Source organism: Mesoplodon mirus (assembly GCF_964341445.2).
Source record: "Mesoplodon mirus genome assembly, chromosome: 10".
NCBI lineage: Eukaryota > Metazoa > Chordata > Mammalia > Artiodactyla > Ziphiidae > Mesoplodon > Mesoplodon mirus.
Window position 1 is genome coordinate 87,547,666 of NC_138986.1, and position 25,191 is coordinate 87,572,856.

The following is a 25,191-nucleotide window of genomic DNA, read 5'->3' on the forward strand; positions in this document are numbered from 1 at the left end:
GTCTGGATAAAAGAATAAGGAAGCTAGATCCAGTTCCCTAATGCCCTAGAGGTGCTATGAAATCCATCTGGTCTGCAGTGTATGGTTGCACACAGTGGGAAGGGAGGCTGACCATTGTAGTCCCTGGGGCCTGTGGACAAAGTAAGAGGGATTCTGGGAGCGGGAGAGAAACATCCCAGGAGTTAGCTCTACTAACTACCGTCGGCTTGAGGCTCTAGCCCCCCACAGCTTTACTCTCCTACTTCCTAAGAAGCCCCATTCACATCTTTAATATGACATCCTTCTTGTCTCTGTCTTCTTCGAAGGGACTTTTCTCCACCAGAGACTGGGAGCTGCACCAATGGTTGGAGCTAAGGGAGTCTTGCGTTTTCTCTGCATCCTTACAGCACATCAGGATGCTGCATGTCCTGACCATTGGCCCGTACACTTAATAGAGCATCTAATTTCCCTCCCACCCACCGACCCTGTCACGGGAGATCCTGGTGTCGTGGGAAGAGATCTACAGTGAGAAGTCAGAGCCCGGTGTATGTCCCAGTTCTGTCACTAGTTGAGAAAATCACTTCTCAGAGTCTGCAAGGTGACAGCCTTAGACTAGATCCTGAAGTCCCCATCACTGCAGTGCCCTAACATTTAATACAAAGATATTACTAAGATTAATTAGGATTACAGTCTTGAAAAGCACGATGAAACCTGAAGAATTCATTCAGGTGTTTGGACTGCCAGCTGCATGTAAGACAATGCAGGGAAAACACAATGGGAGCCCAGCCAGAGCCCAGGCGTGGGCAGTGCTCTGTGAGCGTGCTCGCCTTTCCTCCTCCGGCTAGGGGTGTGGGGTGATGTGGTTCGCATTGTGTTTAAAGGAAGACTCCTTTCACAGCGTGTTCTACAAAATGCACAGAATTGAGGGCTTTGCCTGTGCTTTGGTTCTTTCTATCATACTCTTTATGAGAGCAAAGACCATTTCTTGGAGTCGCTAGTGCTTAGTAGATGTTTGCAGTAAGTTCTCAATAATTAGTTGCTAAATTTTCATGTTAAGACTTGAGAAATTGGGCTTCCCTTGTGGCACAGTGGTTGAGAGTCCGCCTGCTGATGCAGGGGACACGGGTTCATGCCCCAGTCCGGGAAGGTCCCACATGCCGTGGAGCGGCTGGGCCCGTGAGCCATGGCCGCTGAGCCTGCGTGTCCGGAGCCTGTGCTCCGCATTGGGAGAGGCCACAACAATGAGAGGCTCACGTACCGCAAAAAAACCCCAAAACAACAACAACAAAAACTCCAGCAGGGCTTCCCTGGTGGCGCAGTGGTTGAGAGTCAACCTGCTGATGCAGGGGACGCGGGTTCGTGCCCCGGTCCGGGAAGATCCCACATGCGGTGGAGCGGCTGGGCCCGTGAGCCATGGCTGCTGAGCCTGCACTTCTGGAGCCTGTGCTCCGCAACGGGAGAGGCCACAATAGTGAGAGGCCCGAGTACCGCAAAAAAAAAAAAAAAAGAAAGAAACTTGAGAGATTATTATAATAGTCTAAAAGATAAGTGATTAGAACCTAAACTAGGCAAACAGAGGTGAAAGGGAGTGTACAGTGATATTGCAGAAGTAAAATACATGCAACTTGGTGCTTGATTGCAGTGAAAACTCAAAAATAGCCCAAGGTTTTGACCATTCATTTACAGGAAGGATATTATCTCATGATAAATGTGAGAGTGTTGAGAGAGATTAACTACAGTGTTGCAAAAGATAACCAAGCTGCATGTATGCCGCTCCCCAAGATACAGGAGCAAAACAGGGATTTTTATTTTATTTTATTGGCCACGCCTCGTGGCATGCGGAACCCTAGTTCCCCAACCAGGGATCAAACCCGTGCCCCTGCAGTGGAAGCACGGATTCTCAACCACTGGACCACCAGGGAATTCCCAAAACAAGAATTTTTAGAAGTTCATTAAGATAGTGTTAGAATTGAAATAAAGAAAGGATTTATCCAAACACTTGAGTAAAACTGGAAGGAGATTTGTGGGGTTGGAGCCTGAAATATAGTCACATTAACTTAGAGATTTGGAAACTTTTCTTATGGTGTCTGAAAGTAAGGTGATTTGGCTTTTTAGAATTAATCAGTTTGTACACACATAGATATGACTGCCTTCTACTTGCCCAGATCTAAAGACCGTCTTGCTGAGAGATCCCCCAGCCTAGTGGGTAGTGTGACCTTTCCTCTTTGACAAGGGTCTGGGAAGAGTCCTTCACACACCCCCACCCACGGGTGTGTTATTCCTTTAGCACCATCACTGTCTCATATAGCTCATTAGGTACATTATAAAGCGTGACAAAGCACATTAAGTTTTCTCACTTGGTTACTTAATTAATATTCCTTCCCTTAATTTTGCCAAAGGTATTCAGAGGTCATGACTAAGGAGAAATAAGAAAAGGTAATGAAAGTTCTCTTTTTACCCCTCACTCTTACTAGGGGTAAAGAATCACATGCTCTGTTATTTATTCCATCAGTGGTGGTTTTAATATTGTGCCGTAGTCCAAAAAACTGTTTTCATGAAGAATTTGAAATTCAGTCTTTACCCCAACTTTATGGGGTAGAAGGTGCAAAGGGTGATAGGCATCCCCATTTTTAGAGGCAAGGAATAGGAGCTTATGAAATTAAGAAATTTTCTTTTAGAAAATGGTAAAATCAGCCTTTATCCCGTGTTTGACCGAAAAGTCTCTTAATTTTCCCACAAAGTCATGCCGCATTTCTCATTGTCTATTTTTCAATAGTAAAATAAACTGACTCCACGAACCAAAATCATTCAGCATTTATGACAGTTTGCTCTCCCTTTCAATAAGAGCAGGTACACAGTCTTAGGGAATGAAGGGCATTGTAATAGCTATCTCAGTTTGCATTGAAGTCAAGCCATGATGGACACTTTAACTTCAGGAACATTTTATTGGAATGCAGAGTGAATAACCTCAGTGGGCCAGGTCATGGCAGCTACTTTCCAAGTCAGAGAAAATTGGAAGAATTTAATATTCTTGTGAAACAGATTCAAAGCCTTTTTATAGTCTTTATTCTTATATATTAAATATATCTTGATGTAAATGTATCTTTTAATAATTTCATCTGTGCCAGCTTTCCTGCAAAGTGGACAAGCTCACTTCAGACAATGTAAACCTCCTTTAAAGGGAAGTATGCCAGTTCAGCTTTCTTAATGGGACACTCTTGGCATTTTGGTCATGATGGTTCTTTGCCACGTGGGACTATCTTGCAAGAGCAGAATGCATAGTGTCCTTGAGGCTCACTATCTAATCACCAGTAGCAGCTCTTAGTCATTAGGACCAAAAAAAAAAAAATGTTCTGATATCTTTCTAAAAGCATCCGTGTGTGTGTGTGTGTAAACTTTGATCTTCAAGGTACTGGGGTATTGGACTAAAGGTATTGGACTATACATGCTCATATTTCCCTTATAGTTTAAATAATGCATACCAAATATACATTGAAATTGTCAAAACTTTGAGTTACTAGAATTTAGCCTTCAAAATATAAGACCTCAGCTTCACATATTCTAGTTTATAATTAAGTGATTTTGACTGTGACTTACTATGAGTTGCATTCAAAAGTGACACCTTAAAACAGATGTGAGGGGGAATCTTAGAAAGTTGTTAACATGATGTTCGAAGCCAGACTACCTGGGCTCAAATCCTAGCTCTACCACTGCCCAGCTGGCGTACTAATTAGTACATTATTTATTGTCTCCGTGCCTGTTTCTTCATCTGCACAATAGGATGATAATATTAATAGCACTAACTCATAGTCTTTTTTTTATGATTAAAGGAGTCATCATACATAAAGCATTTAGGTCAGTGCCTTGCATACAGTAAGAGCTAGATAAACATTTGCTATTATTAGAAACTTAAATAAAGCACATTTTCTCTAATATAGATATAGGTAGATAGATCTTTTTATTTTTTGTGGGGTTATGTAATATTGGAAAAGTAGATTTCAATTATTTAGTTTAGTCTTCTCCTTTGCATCTTTGTTATTGTCTTTCAAACAACTCTTATCAGAATTACAGCATCTGATGTTTCTAAAATGGTCACTTTAATCTCCTTACACCAATGCAATCTGTATACTGAATACAAAAATACTAGAATCACAAAGCTGCAATATCGGCTGGCGACAGCTGGTGCCATTGCTAGGGAACAAGATGCAGTGGGTGGAAGATGGGGAAAATAATGAATAGATAGGTTAAAACTTTTAACAAATAACATTACCTTGTATCAAATGATATTTAAAGATGCTACATACCACCAGTAAGTCATCCAATAAAAATTAATTCATGGTCTACCTGCTTTTATAATTTTAGTTGTGATACTGTCCTCCAGCTTTCAGCTTGCATTTAAAAAAATTTTATTGAGATATAGTTGAGTTACAATGTTGTGTTAGTTTTAGGTGTACAGCAAAGTGAGCCATATATATATTTTTTTCTAGATTCATTTCCATTATAGGTTATTACAAGATATTGAGTATAGTTTCCTGTGCTATACAGTAGGTCCTTGTTGGCTATCTAGTTCATATTTAGTGGTGGTATATTTTAATCCCAAACTTCTAATTTATCACTTCCCCCCTTCCCCTTTGGTAACCGTAACTTGTTTTTTTATGTCTGTGAGTCTGTTTCTGGTTTGTAAATAGCATTTAGATAAGAGTGCCTGTCTCATAACATACAGAGCCCACTACTGTGCTTTTGAGCATCTTTATATATACAAATTTTATTAAGAACCTTGATAATAGATGCCATCTTATTCAATATTAAATTCAGAGTCTGTTCCATTCTATTCTCACTCAGTTGTGATGAGTGCTGTGTCTTTTTCTCCCCAGTACCCAATGTCCATTGATAGCAACACTAATGTCACACGAGGAGAAAAATTACACTTGAGGAAGGCATTACTGATCTACTTCTCAGAGCCTATTATGATGCCATGGCCTTAACAACATAGTACTTGATCACAGGAGGACATGAGCTCCATTGTCCCACGTCAATGGCCAATAAAAATAGAAGCTCGATGAGTGCAGTACTTCCCAATTGCATTTTATTCCATGTGAGTTAAAGCACAGATGTTACATATCTATCAAACTGAGTACAGAACTGGACAGAACAATTAACTATCTCTTAGACCTGGGCTTGAAAAGTAAAAGCAACATTTATTAAGTGTCTACTCTGTGCTAAGTAATTTTACAACATATGAGTCTCAGAACAACTCTTCAAGACAACTATTACTTTTTTCTTTTTTTGTTGAAGTATAGTTGATTTACAGTGTTGTGATAATTATTGCTATATAACAAATTGATTCAGTTATACGTACATATATATATACACACAATCTTTTTTATATATATTCTTTTCCATATGGTTTATCATAGGATATTGAATATAGTTCCCTGTGCTATAGAGTAGGACCTTGTTTTTTATCCATTCTATATATAGAAACTTACACCTGCTAACGCCAACCTCCCATTCCCTCCTTCCCCCAAACCCCTCCCCATTGACAACCACCAGTCTGTTCTCTGTGTCCGTGATTCTGTTTCATAGATAGGTTCATTTGCATCATATTTTAGATTCCACATAGGAGCACTATCATGATGTTTGTCTTTGTCTGGTTTACTTCACCTAGTATGATAATCTCTAGGTCCATCCATGTAGCTGCAGATGGCATTATCTCATTCTTTTTTATGGCTGAGTAATATTCCATTGTATACATGTACCACATCTTCTTTATCCATTCCTCTGTTAATGGACATTTAGGTTGTTTCCATGAAGACAACTATTATTTACACCTATTGTATAGGGAGGCTTAAATAACACACCCATGATAATGCACGAGTCCTTTCCTGACTGTCGTGAACTCCACGTGTCTGAAGTCCTGAGCACCTCCAGGAGAATGAGGCGTCTCCGAGACCTGCTCCCATCATGCCTGCTATGCACATGTATATCATAGTCCTCACTGCTCACGTCCACCTGCAGCTGGTTGCTTTATTACCCCACCTCCTCCCCGAACAGTTGATTAAACCAGGGATAGATAGCTGACACATCAGCAAGTAAGTCCCTCCTCCAGAAGGTGCAATTAGGGTTATTTTGTGAGGCAGGGATGTTAAAGTTTTAATGTATTATTCTATGCTTCAAATAATATTTTTGTGGCACGTCACATATATGAATTATAGAAGTAACTGGAACACCAATCTACCCAGAGCTCAACCTAATGCCATGCCCACTGTAGAGTTAACCATTTTCCCGAATGTTGTGTTTCATGTTCCCTGCCATTATTAAAAACAATGACTTCCGATTATTGAGCCTGAACCAAGATGGCGGAGTAGAAGGACGTGCTCTCACTCCCTCTTCTGAGAACACCAGAATCACAACTAAATGCTGAACAGTCATTGACAGGAAGACACTGGAACTCACCAAAAAAAGATATCCCACATTCAAAGCTACAATGAGATGGTAGGAGGGGCGCAATCACAATAAAATCAAATCCCATAACTGCTGGGTGGGTGACTCACAAACTGCAGAATACTTATACCAAGAAGTCCACCCACTGGAGTGAAGGTTCTGAACCCCACGTCGGGCTTCCCAACCTGGGGTCCAGCAACGGGAGGAGGAATTCCTAGAGAATCAGACTTTGAAGGATAGTGCAATTTGATTGCAGGACTCTGACAGAACTGGGGGAAACAGAGACTCCACTCTTGGAGGGCAAACACAAAGTAGTGTGCACATCAGGACCCAAGGAAAGGAGCAGAGACCCTAGGAGAGACTGAACCAGACCTAGCTGCTAGTGTTGGAGGGTCTCCTGCAGAGGTGGGGGGTGGCTGTGGCTCACCATGGGGACAAGGACACTGGCAGCAGAAGTTCTGGGAAGTACTCCTTGGCGTGAGCCCTCCCAGAGTCTGCCATTAGCACCACCAAAGAGCCCAGGTAGGCTCCAGGGTTGGATTGCCTCAGGCCACACAACCAACAGGGAGGGAACCCAGCCCCACCCATCAGCAGTCAAGTGGATTAAAGTTTTGCTGAGCTCTACCTACCAGAGCAACAGCCAGCTCTACCCACCACCAGTCCCTCCTATCAGGAAACTTGCAGAAGCCTCTTAGATAGCCTCATCCACCAGAGGGCAGACAGTAGAAGCAAGAAGAATTACAATCCTTCAGCCTGTGGAAGAAAAAACCACATTCACAGAAAGATAGACAAAATGAAAAGGCACAGGGCTATGTACCAGATAAAAGAACAAGATAAAACCCCGGAAAAACAACTAAATGAAGTGAAGATAGGGAATGTTCCAGAAAAAAATTCAGAATAATAATAGTGAAGATGATCCAGGACCTTGGAAAAAGAATAGAGGCAAAGATCGAGACGATGCAAGAAATGTTTAACAAAGACTGAGAAGAATTAAAGAAAAAACAAAGATGAACAATACAATAACTGAAATGAAAACTACACTAGAAGGAATCAATAGCAGAATAATTGAGGCAGAAGAACAGATAAGTGACCTGGAAGACAGAATGGTGGAATTCACTCCTGCTAAACAGAATAAAGAAAAAAGAATGAAAAGAAATGAAGACAGCCTAAGAGACCTCTGGGACAACATTAAAAGCAACAACATTCGCATTGTAGGGGTCCCAGAAGGAGAAGAGAGAGAGAAAGGACCCGAGAAAATATTTGAAGAGGTTATAGTTGAAAACTTCCCTAACATGGGAAAGGACATAGCCACCCAAGTCCAGGAAGCATAGAGAGTCACATACATGATAAACCCAAGGAGAAACATCCCGAAACACACAGTAGTCAAATTGGCAAAAATTAAAGACAAATAATAATTATTGAAAGCAGCAAGGGAAAAATGACAAATAACATACATGGGAACTCCCATAAGGGTAACAGCTGTTTTCTCAGCAGAAACTCTACAAGCCAGAAGGGAGTGGCATGATATACTTAAAAGTGATGAAAGGGAAGAACCTACAACCAAGATTACTCTACCCGGCAAGGACCTCATTCAGATTCAATGGATAAATCAAAAGCTTTACAGACAAGCAAAAGCAAAGAGAATTCAGCACCACCAAACCAACTCTACAACAAATGCTAAAGGAACTTCTCTAAGTAGGAAACACAAGAGAAGAAAAGAACCTACAGAAACAAACCCAAAACAATTAAGAAAATGGTCATAGAAGCATACATATCGATAATTACCTTAAACGTGAATGGATTAAATGCTCAAAACAAAAGACACAGGCTTGCTGAACGCATACACAAACAACACCCATATATATGCTGTCTACAATAGACTCACTTCAGACCTAGGGACACATACAGACTGAAAATGAAGGATGGAAAAAGATATTCCATGCAAATGGAAATCAAAAGAAAGCTGGAGTAGTGATAGTCATATCAGATAAAATAGACATTAAAATAAAGAATGTTACAAGAGACAGGGAAGGACACTACATAACGATCAAGGGATCAATCCAAGAAGAAGATATAACAATTATAAATATATATGCATGCAACATAGGAGCACCTCAATACATAAGGCAACTGCTAACAGCTCTAAAAGAAGAAATCGACAGTAACACAATAATAGGGGGGACTTTAACACCGCACTTACACCAATGGACAGATCATCCAAAATGAAAATAAATAAGGAATCACAAGCTTTAAATGACACAATAGACCAGATAGATTTAATTGACTTTTATAGGACATTCCATCCAAAACAGCAGATTACACTTTACACTCAAGTGCGCACGAAACATTCTCCAGGACAGATCACATCTTGGATCACAAATCAACCTGCAGTAAATTTAAGAAAATTGAAATCATATCACGCATCTTTTCCGACCACAACACTATGAGATTAGAAATCAATTATGGGGAAAAAAACATAAAAAACACAAACACATGGGGGCTAAACAGTATGTTATTAAATAACCAAGAGATCACTGAAGAAATCAAAGAGGAAATGAAAAATACCTAGGGATGATTGACAATGAAAACACGATGATCCAAAACCTATGGGATGCAGCAAAAGCAGTTCTAAGAGGGAAGTTTATAGCTATACAAGCCTACCTCAAGAAACAAGAAAAATCTCAAATAAACAATCTAACCTTACACCTAAAGGAACTAGAGAAAGTAGAACAAACAAACCCAAAGTTAGCAGAAGGAAAGAAATCATAAAGATCAGAGCAGAAATAAATGAAATAGAAACAAAGAAGACAATAGCAAAGATCAATAAAACTAAAAGCTGGCTCTTTCAGAAGATAATATTGATAAACCATTAGCTAGACTCACCAAGAAAAAGAGGGAGAGGACTCAAATCAATAAAATTAGAAATGAAAAAGGAGAAGTTACAACAGACACCGCAGAAATGCAAAGCATCCTAAGAGACTACTACAAGCAACTCTATGCCAAAAAAATGGACAACGTGGAAGAAATGGACAAATTCTTAGAAAGGTATAACTTTCCAAGACTGAACCAGGAAGAAATAGAAAATATGTATAGACCAATCACAAGTAATGAAATTGAAACTGTGATTAAAAATCTTCCAACAAACAAAAGTCCAGGACCAGATGTCTACACAGGTGTATTCTATCAAACATTTAGAGAAGAGCTAACACCCATGCTTCTCAAACTCTTCCAAAAAATTGTGGAGGAAGGAACACTCCCAAACTCATTCTATGAGGCCACCATCACCCTGATACCAAAACCAGACAAAGATACTACCAAAAAAGAAAATTACAGACCAATATCACTCATGAATATAGATGCAAAAATCCTTAACAAAATACTAGCAAACAGAATGCAAGCAGACATTAAAAGGATCATACACCATGATCGAGTGGGAATGATCCCAGGGATGCAAGGATTCTTCAATATATGCAAATCAATCAATGTGATGCACCGTGTTAACAAATTGAAGGAGAAAAACCATATGGTCATCTCAATAGATGCAGAAAAAGCTTTTGACAAAATTCAACACCCATTTATGATAAAAACTCTCCAGAAAGTGGGCATAGAGGGAACCTAATATACAATGGAGAAAAGAGAGTCTCTTCAATAAGTGGTGCTGGGTAAACTGGACAGCTACATGTAAAAGAATGAAATTAGAACACTCCCTAACACCATACACAAAAATAAACTCAAAATGGATTAGAGACCTAAATGTAAAACTGGACACTATAAAACTCTTAGAGGAAAACATAGGAAGAACACTCTTTGACATAAATCAGAGCAAGATCTTTTTGGATCCACCTCCTAGAGTAATGGAAATAAAAACAAATATAAACAAATGGGACCTAATGCAACTTCAAAGCTTTTGCATGGCAAAGTAAACCATAAGCAAGATGAAAAGACAACCCTCAGAATGCAAGAAAATATTTGCAAACAAATCAATGGACAAAGGATTAATCTCCAAAATATATATGCAACTCAATATTAAAAAAAAAACAACCCAATCAAAAAATAGGCAGAAGACCTAAATAGACATTTCTCCAAAGAAGACATACAGATGGCCAAGAAGCACATGAAAAGCTGCTCAACATCACTAATTATTAGAGAAATGCAAATCAAAACTACAATGAGGTATCACCTCACAGCAGTTAGAATGGGCATCATCAGAAAATCTACAAACAACAAATGCTGGAGAGGGTGTGGAGCAAAGGGAACCCTCTTGCACTGTTGGTGGCAATGTAAATTGATACAGCTACTATGGAGAACAGTATGGAGGTTCGTTATAAAACTAAAAATAAAATTATATGATCAAGCAATCCCACTGCTGGGCATATACCCAGAGAAAACCATAATTCAAAAAGATGCATGAACCCCAATGTTCATTGCAGCACTATTTACAGTAACCAGGTCATGGAAGCAACCTAAATGCCCATCCACAGACGAACGGATAAAGAAGATGTGGTACATATATACAATGGAATCTTACTCAGCCATAAAAAGGAATGAAATTGGGTCATTTGTTGAGATGTGGATGGATCTAGAGTCTGTCATACAGAGTGAAGTAAGTCAGAAAGAGAAAAACAAATATTGTATATTAACGCATATATGTGGAACCTAGAAAAATGGTACAGATGAACTGGTTTGTAGGGCAGAAATAGAGACACAGATGTAGAGAACAAACGTATGGACACCAAGGGGGGAAGTGTGGGGGGTGGGCGGCTGGCGGTAGGATGAATTGCGAGATTGGGATTGACATGTATACACTGATGTGTATAAAATGGATGACGATAGGGACCTGCTGTATAAAAAAATAAAATTCAAAAATTCAGAAAGTAAATAAATAAATAAATAAAACAATGACTTCCTACTTGTCTGTTCTTTGGAGTACCAGGTTCAGTCTTGCATGTGTGTAGATGTTCCATAATATTTGTTGCGTAAATAGAAAGTTGGTGTCTTTCTCTGCCGTTTCTTTCTTCATGTTTGTTTTTTTCTCTGGATGATGTTCTACCAGCAAGAAGAGAGAATACCTCTTTTTAGTAAATTTCTCAGCAGTAAATGGCACTCTAACAGTTGTTAAAATGCTAAAGAAGGCTTTCTGTTTTTAACATCTTTATTGGAGTATAATTGCTTTACAATGTTGTGTTAGTTTCTGCTTTATAACAAAGTGAATCCGCTATACATATACATATATCCCCATATCTCCTCCCTCTTGTATCTCCCTCCCACCCTCCCTATCCCATCCCTCTAAGTGGTCACAAAGCACAGAGCTGATCTCCCTGTGCTATGTGGCTGCTTCCCACTAGCTATCTGTTCTACATTTGGTAGTGTATATATGTCCATGCCACTCTCTCACTTCGGACCCAGCTTACCCTTCCCCCTCCCCATGTCCTGAATTCCATTCTCTACATCTGCATCTTTATTCCTGTCCTGCCCCTACGTTCTTCAGAACCTTTTTTTTTTTTAGATTCCATATATATATGTTAGCATACAGTATTTGTTTTTCTCTTTCTGACTTACTTCACTCTGTGTGACAGACTCTAGGTCCATCCACCTCACTACAAATAACTCAGTTTCATTTCTTTTTATGGCTGAGTAATATTCCATTGTATATATGTGCCACATCTTCTTTATCCATTCATCTGTTGATGGACACTTAGGTTGCTTCCATGTCCTGGCTACTGTCAGTAGAGCTGCAGTGAACACTGTGATACGTGACTCTTTTTGAATTATGGTTTTCTCAGGGTATATGCCCAGGACTGGGATTGCTGGATCATATGCTAGCTCTATTTTTAGTTTTTTAAGGAACCTCCATACTGTTCTCCATAATGGCTATATCAATTTACATTCCCACCAACAGTGCAAGAGGGTTCCCTTTTCACCACATCCTCTGCAGCATTTATTGTTTGTAGATTTTTTGATTATGGCCATTTTGACTGGTGTAAGGTGATACCTCATTGTACTTTTGATTTGCATTTTTCTAATAATTAGTGATGTTGAGCATCCTTTCATGTTTTTGTTAGCAATCTGTGTATCTTCTTTGGAGAAATGTCTTTAGGTCTTCTGCCCATTTTTGGATTGGGTTGTTTGTTTTTTTGATATTGAGCTGCATGAGCTGCCTGTAAATTTTGGAGGTTAATTCTTTGTCAGTTGCTTCACTTGCAAATATTTTCTCCTGTTCTGAGGGTTTGTTAAAATGGTAAAGAAGGCTTTTAATTGAAGATTATCATAATATGAGTATTGCAGTAGTGAAGAGAGATTCTTCTCAACTCTGAATACAAGGATGAGTGGGAATTTATGGCCAAGGAATAGAGAGATGTGGTCAGTGAGTGGAATAGCCAGTCACTTAAGCCAAGTACATATCAGCCTTGGTACCTCCCTTTCCCTGGCCCTACCTCCAGCATCTCTGTACGTCCATCCCCACCCTCAGCCATCCTGCTCTCTTGCCTGCAAAGCTGTGAGACCCCCTTTTCTGCTTCTGCTCTTGCTGTTGTACAATCTAGTTTCATGTTGTAGCCAAAACTATCTTTTTTTGGAAACACAGTCACATCATGCCATTTCTAGGCTAAAACCCTAAGTGGCTTCCCCTTGCACTTAGAACAAAACCCATCCTTCTCTCCATGGCCTACAGGTCTCTGTGCTGTGACCCTTGACTAACCTTGACTTCATCTCCTGCTCTTTACCTCCGTACCTGCTCATGACACTCCTTCCACCTAGAGGGCTTCTGTGCTTGCTGTCGCCTCACCCACCCGTCCCTCCGCTTGCCCCAACACTTTTTTCCAGGATCACTGCATGACTGGATCCTGTGAAACAAACATCCCCTCCACCCAGAGGCCGTTTCCAACCACTACCCTCACTGAAATAGCAGTCTCTGCCCCGCATTCCTCACATTCAGCCCGTGGATCTGTTCATTGTCAGTCACCCTCCTCTATAATGTGAATTCCATTGGGGCAGGAATCCTGACTTTGTTATCAAAAAAATTATTATGATACTTGTTAAAATGGTAAAGAAGATTTTTTATTCAAGATTATTGCAATATGCGTATTACAATAAGGAAGAGAAATTGGGCTCCACTCTGAATACAACAAGGATGAGTGGGAATTTATAGCAAAGGAGCACAGCGATGTAGTCAGCAAATGGAATATTACTAAGAGCAGACATCAATGCTGGGGGATTTTCTCTAAACTGCCTTAACAGGATTCTTGCTAAATGCACACCAAAGACTTATGCATCAAAGAGGGGGATGAGGGACTTGATCAGATATCAAGGCTGGGGAATTCTTTCTAAACTGACTTAACAAGATTCTTGCTAAAACTGGGCCAAGCAAGCCAAGGACAGACAGGATGGGGCCGAAGTTGAGGCCTGGCTCAAGTTTCGTTAAGGAGGGAGTCTTTGTCAACTTCCTGTTCTTTTTTGTGTCTCTCAATAACACTCTCTAATACAAATAAAGTATAATATATTATATATTATATTTTAAAATCTAATATTACAATTTCAAGACAAAGGTAAATATACTATACTTTCTTATAGCCACATTTTAAAAAGTAAAAAGAAACAGGTGCAACTAATTTTAATAATATATCTTATTTAATCCCATATCCACAATGTTATCTTTTCAATACATAATCAACAGAAAAATTATTAATGAGCTACTGTACATTCTTTTTTGTACCAAATATCGAAAACCCGATGGTATTGCACACTCACGGCACATTTCCATTCAGACTAGCCACGTTTCAAGGGTGAAAAGCTACATGAGGCCCAGGGCTACCTATCGGGCAGTACAGATCTGACAACTGTAGGGGTGACTGCACAGAGGGTATCCAGTAAATATCTACTGAATAAATGCATGAGCGAACTAAGAATAAACCGTAATCACAGAAATAGCCGTTTTCTTTCCACAAGTGTTCAGAATATGTTGATGCCAAGTTTTACTCCAGAGGCATGTATAAATAGAGTATGTGTTGCTTGATTTGGGAAAGAATGGGTATTTCAAATAATAAAGAGAATATCACATCTCAAATATGATTTAATTTTTCACTCATCCTTGTTCTATAAATACCTAGAGGTAATGATGGAAGGAACGTAGCTATGAATTTTATCCACAAAGTTGTTTATGCACCACAGAAGTGTTTGTTTTAACCAATGATTGAATAGATGTTTTCACCCATTAATTTTTTTTTCTTAAAGTATAAGGCTACAGTTTTCACATATTCTTTGTAACAAGATTATTTTAAATATCTCGTTTACTTTTGTTCCTTTAAATTCATCCTCAGCTTCTACATCGAGTAGCTACAAGTGATGGCATTCGGCATTGTTTATTCACTACCAAATGTCAGAGCAGTAACAGCTGGATGCCTCAGCTAGGAACTGTAAGATGCTTGGATTTACTGTGCATTCTGTGGCTTCAGAATATTTCTTTTTTCCATTATTGTTCTTCCCTCACCCAATGTGTTAAATTAAGTATGAGAAAAGATATTTTTTCCTATTTACCATACAGTTGGGACGTGTCTATCTAATTTTCTTTCTGTTTACACTGTGAATACATTCAACTGTAGCACTGATCTCCTCCAGTGAAATCTATTGTGGCGTTCCTGACAGCTGTCATTTCTGAATCGGATTAACCAAATACCTACTAAAACACCAAAGAGTCCAGAAGACTCATGAATATATTTATCTGATATGCTGTCTATGTCTTATATAGTTTTATTTGATAGCTTTATAAATCCAGGTAAAAAAAGAAAGAGGAGTTAGAGAACTAAACCAGACTTTAAAACAGGAGAGAGATTGCATTTTAGCTCCAGCTTTGTGAGGGATGGGAAAAGACTACATCCTTCATCCCTTTCCCCCCACACACAATTAGATTTCTCGATAGAGACGAAAAAATGTTTTTGATTTAAATCTTGATTTTGGGGGGCAAGCTTTATAAAGGCCAAATCAATGCTAAATCAGAGGTATTTACAACATCTACAAATTTAAGCCAAAGTGGATACTTAGAAGCTCATATAGATCTAAATGATGTTCTCCCAGATGGTGAATTAATATAATTTTAGCAGGAAGCAAAGTTGCACAAATATGCGGTATTGCAGCCTCACACTGATTTAATGTATCTGTACCCACCACAGCACAGATGTTGTATATCATTTTAGAGCCAGTTTTTCTATACTACACACTGAAGATGGGATTTGGGAGTTCAGTAAATTATGATTTATTTTGCGACTAATGACTTGTTAGAAATTGAAGCTTTCTGTGAACTGTATATAGAAATCACATTAGCTGTGTTCTTTGCACAGGGTTTGAAAGGTGACGTGGGTCCTCATGGTCCACCTGGCCCAAAAGGAGAAAAGGTACCGTATTCACCCAGGAAAGTGCCAATCTTTTCTTAAGAAAACCCTGAGAACCTATGAAGTGACTTTTCATGGACACTGTTTAACTGCCAAAAGTTAATTTTGTTAAAATTAGCCAAAGGCTGTTATGTTAAAAGCATCTGAACAAGAAGAAAAGCCTTTTGGTTCATTTAATTAGTTTGAGGAGATTAAATGCACAATTGCTAGTCGACATTAATTTGTGTTTATAAGATTTTCCTTTTCTCTCCCTTGCTTAACAGCATTAAGTATTGCATCACCAAATTAGCAGCATGTCCTCTACTGGGGACCTTTACCAATAGCACTGAGCTGCTACCGTGATGGTGAAGCAGGCGGCCCTTGGGGGGAAGGAGGCTAACTGTGCATCTCAGTCTTAATCTAAATGCCCCATTTCCTAACACCTTTTCTCATATGTCATTTTATAGTGGCCTATTGGCAGGGACCTTGAAAAGAGAATTACGAGATAGTAAAAGCAAAAGTTGTTTTGAATAAGGTCCTTGGATGATACTAGTTTGATGACAATTGTACGTATAGACGTTTTGCACTGCATTTTGTTCTCCATTCTCAGAACATTTAGAAATCTTTGTCTATCTTCAATATTTACCTCTACATTAAAATTGACTTTGCAAATTGGTCCCCAATGACTGATTCAAGCTACATCAAAGTTCTTTAACAGCTATCGGTTATTTTTATTCAGTTGTTCCCAAAATAATGATTACACAAGGCTAAGTCCTCACTTTTGAGGTGATTATGTTAGGTGAAAAAAGAGAACGTCATAGAGATACTCCCAACACGAGAATACAGCGTGCCAGTGCCCCATGCCACATCATGTTGGTTCCACAATGTTCATTTGAAGGGGGATTATGGCAGTGATGCTTGACTTTTTTTAGGCACTCTGGGATTCAGTTTATTTGTCTGCAAAATGAGGGGTTTTGATGAGATGGGGGGTCCCTAGAGTCTGTCAAATTTAACATTCTAAGACTTACCTTTTAAAAAAGCTTAATTTCTTTTATTGAGGTATAGTTAATTTACAATATTATATTAATTTCAGTTGTACAGCATAGTGATTCAAAATTTTTATAGATTATACTCCATTTAAAGTTATTGTAAAATATTGGCTATATTCCCTGTGCTGAACAGTATAGCCTTGTAGCTTATTTATTTCATGCATAGTAGTTTGTACTTCTTAATCCTTTACCCCTATCTTGCCTTTCCCAGTGATGCTTGATCTTAATGAGTAAGAATTCTCATGAAATAAATAGGGATGCTGATACAATAAAGCATATAGGTGACATATTTATAAATTGGAAAATGATAAACTTTTAGATTAACCATATTTTTTAGATTTTGAATAGTTTGTCAATATATCCACCTGGTAATTTGTATTCACATAGGTCAGCAAAGCAACGTTACTATTTAAAAATACATGAATATAGGCAAAGCCTCATACAATTGTTGGCAAGTGCAAGGCCAGTTCAGCAAAGCTTTAAAAGAGGCAGTGGGACTGCTTATTGCAGCTGGAAGGCATGAAGTGGGGAGACCCACTTATTATTTCTGCTGATCCCCATGCTAACTTTGTCAGAAACATAATCTGTCGTTGTGACAATTCCCAGCTGCTCCATTGGCAAGTAACCATATTTGAAGAGATATTCTTTCTAATTTTGGGTTAGTAGGCAAAAGAATGGAAACTAGATTATTTTAGCTTTTCAAAACAAGTTCTGCCGCTGCAGAAAGCATGGGGATGCACAAGGCGATTATTTATATCATGAGAGCTAAAAGCACATGATCAATTTTTCATTGTGCAGAGACCTTTATCAAGGTAAAATTCTACTTTTCTTTTCTTCCAGATTTATCTAGATATTGCTTCGATCCGTTCAGAAAATTTATAAATAACATGAGCAAAAAGGGACTATTGGTAATTGCAGCTTTTCTTTCATCTATTTTAGGGAGATCTGGGACCTCCAGGACCACCAGCCTTAACTGTAAGTATTCTTGAAGTCAAAATTCAAAACTGAAATACGTTAAACCTGTTTATTATTCACATTAGATCATGATTAAACCAGAATTTAAGCCACTGGATATTTTGAGAACTGAAAGTGACTTGAGTAGATCTAGGCAAACCTCCAGATATTAAAGATGGGGCATCTGCCCACAACACTGAAGGGCTTAACCTGAGGTCATGCAGGTAGTTCTAGAAAAGCCTGGAAGCAGTACCTAACCTAAACAATTTTATCCACCCTCCATGTGGTCCATAATTTTGCCCCTTAAAAGTTTGTTTATACATCCTTACCATGACATTTAAAGTTAATGGAAGCAGAGACAGTTCTATTTACTATAAAAACTATAAAAGCACAAAATAAACTATAATCACGCAATGTATAAATATAGCTACGTATTTAAACTGTTACATTCTCCAAAACCTGTTCAAGACTGTTGTTTTTTTCCTATGTGAGTTGCTTCTAAGATTTGCACATGATAAAATGGCAGTATTTCAGAAACAGATTAATGAGAAAAGTTTATAATGTGCGCATAATGGGATTGTTCTCAATTAAATGGTTCATCATTTATTAAACATTTAATCATAAGTATGTAATTCTTTTATATTTGGATACAATTTGCTGTTACTGATTTTCTTCGTCGTCCATTAGGGTTTCTCATTTAACTTAAAGATTTGGTCTGAGAATGACACTAAGCCTAATGGAAAAGAGGAAAGGCTTTTAAATAAGATCATGTGTAGCCTGAGGTCTCTTGAATTTTATGTCGCTATCATCTAATGACATAAATTAAGAATTTAAATCATCAGTTTTCTGAGACCTGTCATGATCATAGAAGGTTAGGTGTAAAGAAGTCTTCTAGCATCTGGATGGGGGTCTTCCAGCGGAGGAGCACAGGACTCGCAAAGGCTGTGTGACTTTGATAACATTCCTATTTATCTTTGTACTTGAAAATGTCATTATGAACACTATCTTAATAATGTCTTACACAGATCATCTTTGCAATGCTCACTTGAAGGGCAAATATTTCTTCATAAATGGAAAATCTAAGGAACCAAACAAATGACTTTCTTAGGACTATCCAAGTTCAATTCACAGTGGAATTCTCTGCTTGAAGCTTTGATTTTCAAGACGGAAATAAAAGCTATTTTTTGAGAGGAGACTTTAAATGCATATTATTCAATTTCTTATAATTTGTGGAGTTTATTTCTTACATTATTTGACAGTGATTTCGAGTTAAGCCTGCTCATTTTATTTAAATCACATGCTTGCTTTTCTTCAACTGAGTTATGTGCTCAATCATTCCAGGTAGTTCTCTGATTACCTAGTTGTTTTCAACTTGTGTTTGAAGACCAAAATGCAATCTCTATCTGTATCATTTCACCCGATAAGCAAATTTGACCCCTCAGCCAGAATATTATATTGGACTATATCTGGATTTTTAGTGACAGCTGACATCTTTCTGCCAGGTAGCACCTTGTAGATGTCTCCTTGCACTATTCAGCTGGCAGACACCAAAGGCGTACAAGCTGATTTTCACACTTATCTAAAGATACGAGAGAGACGCTAAAGTAGGAGGTCAAGGTGGCAGATTAGGAGGACGTGGAGCTCACCTCCCCCCACAAACACATCAAAAATACATCTACATATGGAACAATTCTCACAGAAAACCAACTGAAAGCTAGCAGAAGATCTCTTCTACAGCCAAAGCTGGAAGAAAGATTCCTGCATAACTGGGTAGGACAAAAAAAAAAAAAAAAGGCATTGGGACAGGACCGGTGCCCCTGGGAGGGAGCTGTGAAAGAGGAAAGGCCCGCATGGGCAGCCCCTCGCCTTTGGAAACCCTTCACTAGCTGGGAGGTCCATCGGGACAGATAGAGGAGCCGGAGGGGGCCTGGACTCTGCCCACGAGGAGTCTGTGTGTGCTGGCTTGTTAGCAATCAGGGCACAGAGAGACTGGCAGTGATGGCTGCCACCTTACCCACTTCCCAGCCTGAAATGCACTTTGGCTGGAGCTGCCAGTACACAGAGGAGGTAGGAGCTGAAACTTGGGCTTCTGTGTACGAACCCTGGGAGAGGACTCGGTCTAGCTGTGCGTAGACAGCCCCCAGGGCCAGGAGTGTAGTCCAGGCCTAACCTAAGAGCCTGTTTTTAGTGCACACATGGCAGATTGTGGGTGCACCATAGGGACTCCCCACTATTAGCCTGCCCATGCGGGGCACTGCTCCATTGGCGGGCTTTGTGTGTGCACGCAGTCTGAGGCAGGGGCTGACACCTGAGCCCGTAATCAGCACTCCCACAGTGGGGGCAGGTGGGAGGTGGGCCCTGCAGCAGCAGATTTCATTGGTTTACACACCAGTGGGGGGCGCTGTCCACAGAATCGCACATCTCCAGCTGACAGGCCCTGGCGAGAAGTGTGCAGAGGTTCCTTTCCCAGCAGGAGTGCTCCAGTTCCACCCACCTCACACAAAGCTTGGAGCTGGAATCTGGGGGGAGAGGCTCTGGGAGAGCCCTACCACAGAGGAGGCCTAGGTCTCAGGTGGCAGCACACCACTTCAATCCCTGCAGCTACAATGCCCTGATCCCCAGGGCCAGCCTTACTCTAGGTCTGGGACAAACACAACAGAGAAAGGGATGTGACCTTGGGCTGCTTCTGAGCAGAACCGTGGACGCCTGAATAGGTGGTGCATAGGTTCACTGTGACCACATGGGCCTCTCTTGCTTCAGCACTCAACTCCTTGGGACAGAGCACAGACTTAAAGGCAACAGAGCCTTATCAAACCCAACCTTCAGGGCTTCTACTGAAACAACTGGGGAGCAGACCCCGCCCCCAACAGGGTTGTGACAGCCACGGAGCAAAGAGGAGGCCCCGCCCAACATGCAGGGCAGGAATTGGACACCACGACAGCAGTCATACCCTCTATCAAGGGGGTAACAGCCAGCACACTCTGAGGAAAGATGTGGCAGGCATCCATTATGAAAACAGCTCTCACAGCAAAAATATTAGACTTACATAGTCTACAAAGGGATACTCCGACATAAAAACAGCCCTCCAAGACCACAGTAGATAACTGTTTCTCCTAACTTCACAGAGTCAGAGAAATATAAGTAAAATGAAGAAACAAAGGAACTACTCTCAATAAAAAGAACAAGTGAAATCACCTAAAAAACAATTAATGAAACATACCTAATGTCAAAATTAGACAACTCAATTGCTGAGATAAAAAACGAGCTAAAAGCAGACTGAATAATGCAGAAGAACAAATTAGTGATTTGGAAGAGAGAATAATGGAAATCACCCAATCAGAACAGCAGACAGAAAGACAAATGAAAAAACAAATGAGGGCTTCCCTGGTGGCGCAGTGGTTAAGAATCTACCTGCCAATGCAGGGGACATGGGCTCAAGCCCTGGTCCAGGAAGATCCCACATGCCACGGAGCAGCTAAGCCCCTGTGCCACAACTACTGAGCCTGTGCTCTAGAGCTCTCAAGGCACAACTACTGAGCCCATGTGCCACAGCTACTGAAACCCGTGCGCCTAGAGCCTGTGCTCCACAACAAGAGAAGCCACTGCAATGAGAAGCCTGCACACCACAATGAAGAGTAGCCCCCACTTGCCGCAACTAGAGAAAGCCCACGCACAGCAATGAATACCCAATACAGCCAAAAATAAATAAATAAAATAAATAAATTTTTTTAAATGAAAGAAACATATGAGCTCTATGGGATTATATAAAGTGTGCTAACCTACACATAATAAGAGTTCCAGAAGGAAAAAAAAAAGGATCAAAAATGTATTTGAAGAAATTATGGCTAAACACTTCCCAAACCTAAATAAAGAAAGAGATGTTCAGGTAGGGAGCACAGAGGGTTCTGAACAAGATGAACCCAAACAGACCCACATCAAGACATATCATAATTAAAATGGCAAAAGTTAAAGAGAGGATTTTAAAGTTAGCAAGAGAAAAACAGTCAGTTACAAGGGAACCCTCATAGGCTGATTTCTCTACAGAAACTTTGCAGTCCAGAAGGGAGTGGCAATATATATTCAAAGTCCTGAAAGGGGAAATCCTGCAACCTAGGATGCTCTACCCAGCAATATTGTCATTTTAAAAAGAAGGAGAAACAATTTCTCTGACAGAAACTAAAAGAATACAGCAATAGTAAAGCTATCCTAAAAGAAATACTTAAATAGAAAAGAAGCAAGAATCTATAGGAAAGCGAAAAACACAATAGGAAAGGCCAATATATAAAATGATTAAACATCACTTAAATAAGCCCATGCAAAGATTAAAAAACAATAAAAAAAATGTTAAAGCAATTCTAACTACAATTAACAGCAAAAAGATAAATATGAAGATGTAAAATAGGACATCAAAATCGCAAAATGCTGAAGAGGGGAGTAAAAATACATACATATATATATATATATATATATATATATATATATATATATATATATTTACATATTTATATATATATATATATTTAGAATGTGTCTGAACTTACATGACTATCAGTCTAAAGCAAGTAGATATAGTTCTGGGTTAACATACTTGAAAACCAGAGTAACCATAAATCAAAAACATATAACAGATTCACAAAAACCAAAAAGAAAGGAACTCAAGCATAATACAAAAGAAAACCATCAAACCACAAAAGGAAAACCAAAAAGAAAGGAAAAAGAACTACAAAATCAGCTGGAAAATAAGGTTTAAAATAGTAATAAATACATCTTATCAATAATTACTTTAAATGTCAAGGGACTAAATGCTCCAATTAAAAGACATTGAGTGGCAGATTGGATAAAAAAACACAAGAATCTATAATGTGCTGCTACAAAAGACTCACTTTAGGGTGAATGACACACATAGATTGAAAGCAAGGGGGTGGAAAAAGATATTTCATGCAAATGAAAACAACAAAAAAGCAGGGGTAGCAATACTCATATCAGACAAAATAGACTTTAAAACAAAGTCTATAACAAAGGACAAAGAATGGCATTAGATATTGATAAGGGGGTCAATACAAGAAGAAGATATTATATTCATTAACACATATGCACCCAATATAGGAGCATCTAAATGTATAAAACAAATACTAACAGACATAAAAGGAGAAATTGACAGGAATACAATAATAGTGGCATACTTTAACACCACACTGACATCAATGGACCAGTCTTCCATACAGGAAATCAGTAAGGCAACAGAGATCCTAAATGACACAATAGAACAGTTGGACTTAATTGATATCTACAGGAAATTACATCCAAAAACCCCAGAATACACATTCTTTTCAACCGTGCATGGAATATTCTCTAGGATAGACCACATACTAAGACACAAAACAAGCATCAACACATTTAAGAGGATAGAAGTTATTTCAAGCATCTTTTCTCATCACAATGGTAAGAAACTAGAAATCAACCACAGAAAGAAAAACAGGAAAAAAAAAACATTACGTGGAGACTAATCAATCATGCTATTAAAAAAACAGTGGGTCAATGATAAAATCAAAGAGGAAATCAGAAAATACTTCGAGACAAACAACAATGAAAACATAGCCTTACAAAAATCTATGGGATGGGGACAAATGTATATGTATAACTGATTCACTTTGTTATAAAGCAGAAACTAACACCATTGTAAAGCAATTATACTACAATAAAGATGTTAAAAAAAATCTGTGGGATGCAGCAAAGGCATTTCTAATAGGGAAGTTCATAGTGATACAGTCCCTCTTCAAGAAACAAGAGAAACATCAAATAAACAACCTAACCTATCACCTAAAAGAATTAGAAAAAGAAGAACAAACAAAACCCAAAATCAGCAGAAGGAAGGAAATAATAAAGATCAGAGGGGAAATAAATAAAATTGAGATAAAAAACAATAAAAAAGATCAATAAAACTAAGAGCTGGTGTTTTGAAAGGATAAATAAAATTGACAAACCTCTAGCCAGGTTCACCAAGAAGGAAAGAGAGAAGACCCAAGCAAACAAAATGAGAAATGAAAGAGGAGAGATAACTACCAATACCACAGAAATACAGAACATCATAAGAGAATACTATGAACAGTTATATGCCAACAGATTGGACAACTGGAAGAAATGAACAAGTTTCTAGAAACATATAGCCTGCCAAAACTGAGTCAAGAAGAAACAGATTATTTGAACAGACTGATTACTAGAAGTGAAATAGAATTTGTAATTAAAAAAAAAAAAACTCCCTGTAAACAAAAGCCCAGGACCAGATGACTCACTGGGAAATTCTACCAAATATACAAATAAGAATTTATATCTATCCTTCATAAACTATTCCAAAAGAATGAAATGAGGGACCACTTCCAAAGTCATTCTATGAAGCCATTATTACCCTGAAACCAAAATTAGAGAAGGACACTGCAAAAAAAGAAAATTATAGAGGAATATCCTTGATGAATATAGATGCAAAAATCCTCAACAGAATATTAGCAAACTGAATCTAACAGTACTTTAAAAGGATCATGCACCATTATCAAGTTGGATTCATTCCAGGGTCACAAGGATGGTTCAACATACTCAAATCAACCAGTGCATTACATCACATCAACAAAAGAGAAGGCAAAAACCACATGATCATCTCAATAGACACAGAAAAAGCATTTGATAAAATTCAATGTTCATTCATGATAAAAACTCTCACCAAAGTGGGTATAGAGGGAACATATCTCAACATAATAAGAGCCATCTATGACAAACCCATAGCCAACTTATAACTTATTGGTGAAAGCTGAAACCCTTCCTGTTAATTTCTGGAACAGGCAAGGATGCCCACTCTTACTACTTCTATTCAACATAGAATTGGAAGGCTTAGCCACAGCAGTCAGACAAGAAAAAAAATAAAGGTACCCAATTTGGAAGGGAAGAGATTAAATTGTCATTATATGCAGATGACATGATACTCTATATAGAAAACCCTAAAGACTTCACACAAAAACTATTAGAATTAATAAACGAATTCAGCAAGGTTGCAGGATACAAGATTAATATACAGAAATATATTGCATTTCTTTACACTAACAATGAAATACCAGAAAGAGAAAGTAAAAAACCCCCAAAATCCCATTTAAAATCACATCAAAAATAAATAAAATAAAATACTTAGATATAAACCTAAGGAGGTAAAAGACCTATACAGTGAAAGCTATAAGACATTGATAAAGGAAATTGAAGATGATTCAAAGAAATGGAAAGATATCCATTTCTCTTGGATTGAAAGAATTAGTATTGTTAAGATGGCCATACTACCCAAAGCAATATACGAATTTAATGCAATCCCTATCAAATTACCCATGACATTTTTCACAGAACTAAAGCAAATAATCCTAAAA

General features: G+C 38.6%; 1 protein-coding gene across 1 annotated transcript in view; it reads left to right on the plus strand.

Annotated features, from left to right (window-relative positions):
• Positions 1-25,191, plus strand: part of COL19A1 (collagen type XIX alpha 1 chain) — a gene marked incomplete at both ends in the record, with an annotated part of 335,692 nt that overhangs the window by 121,815 nt on the left and 188,686 nt on the right. The window contains 2 exons of the mRNA XM_082634300.1: positions 15,756-15,809; positions 17,774-17,809. Of these exons, the coding sequence (XP_082490426.1) occupies positions 15,756-15,809; positions 17,774-17,809 (90 nt within the window). The remainder of the gene's footprint in view (positions 1-15,755; positions 15,810-17,773; positions 17,810-25,191) is intronic.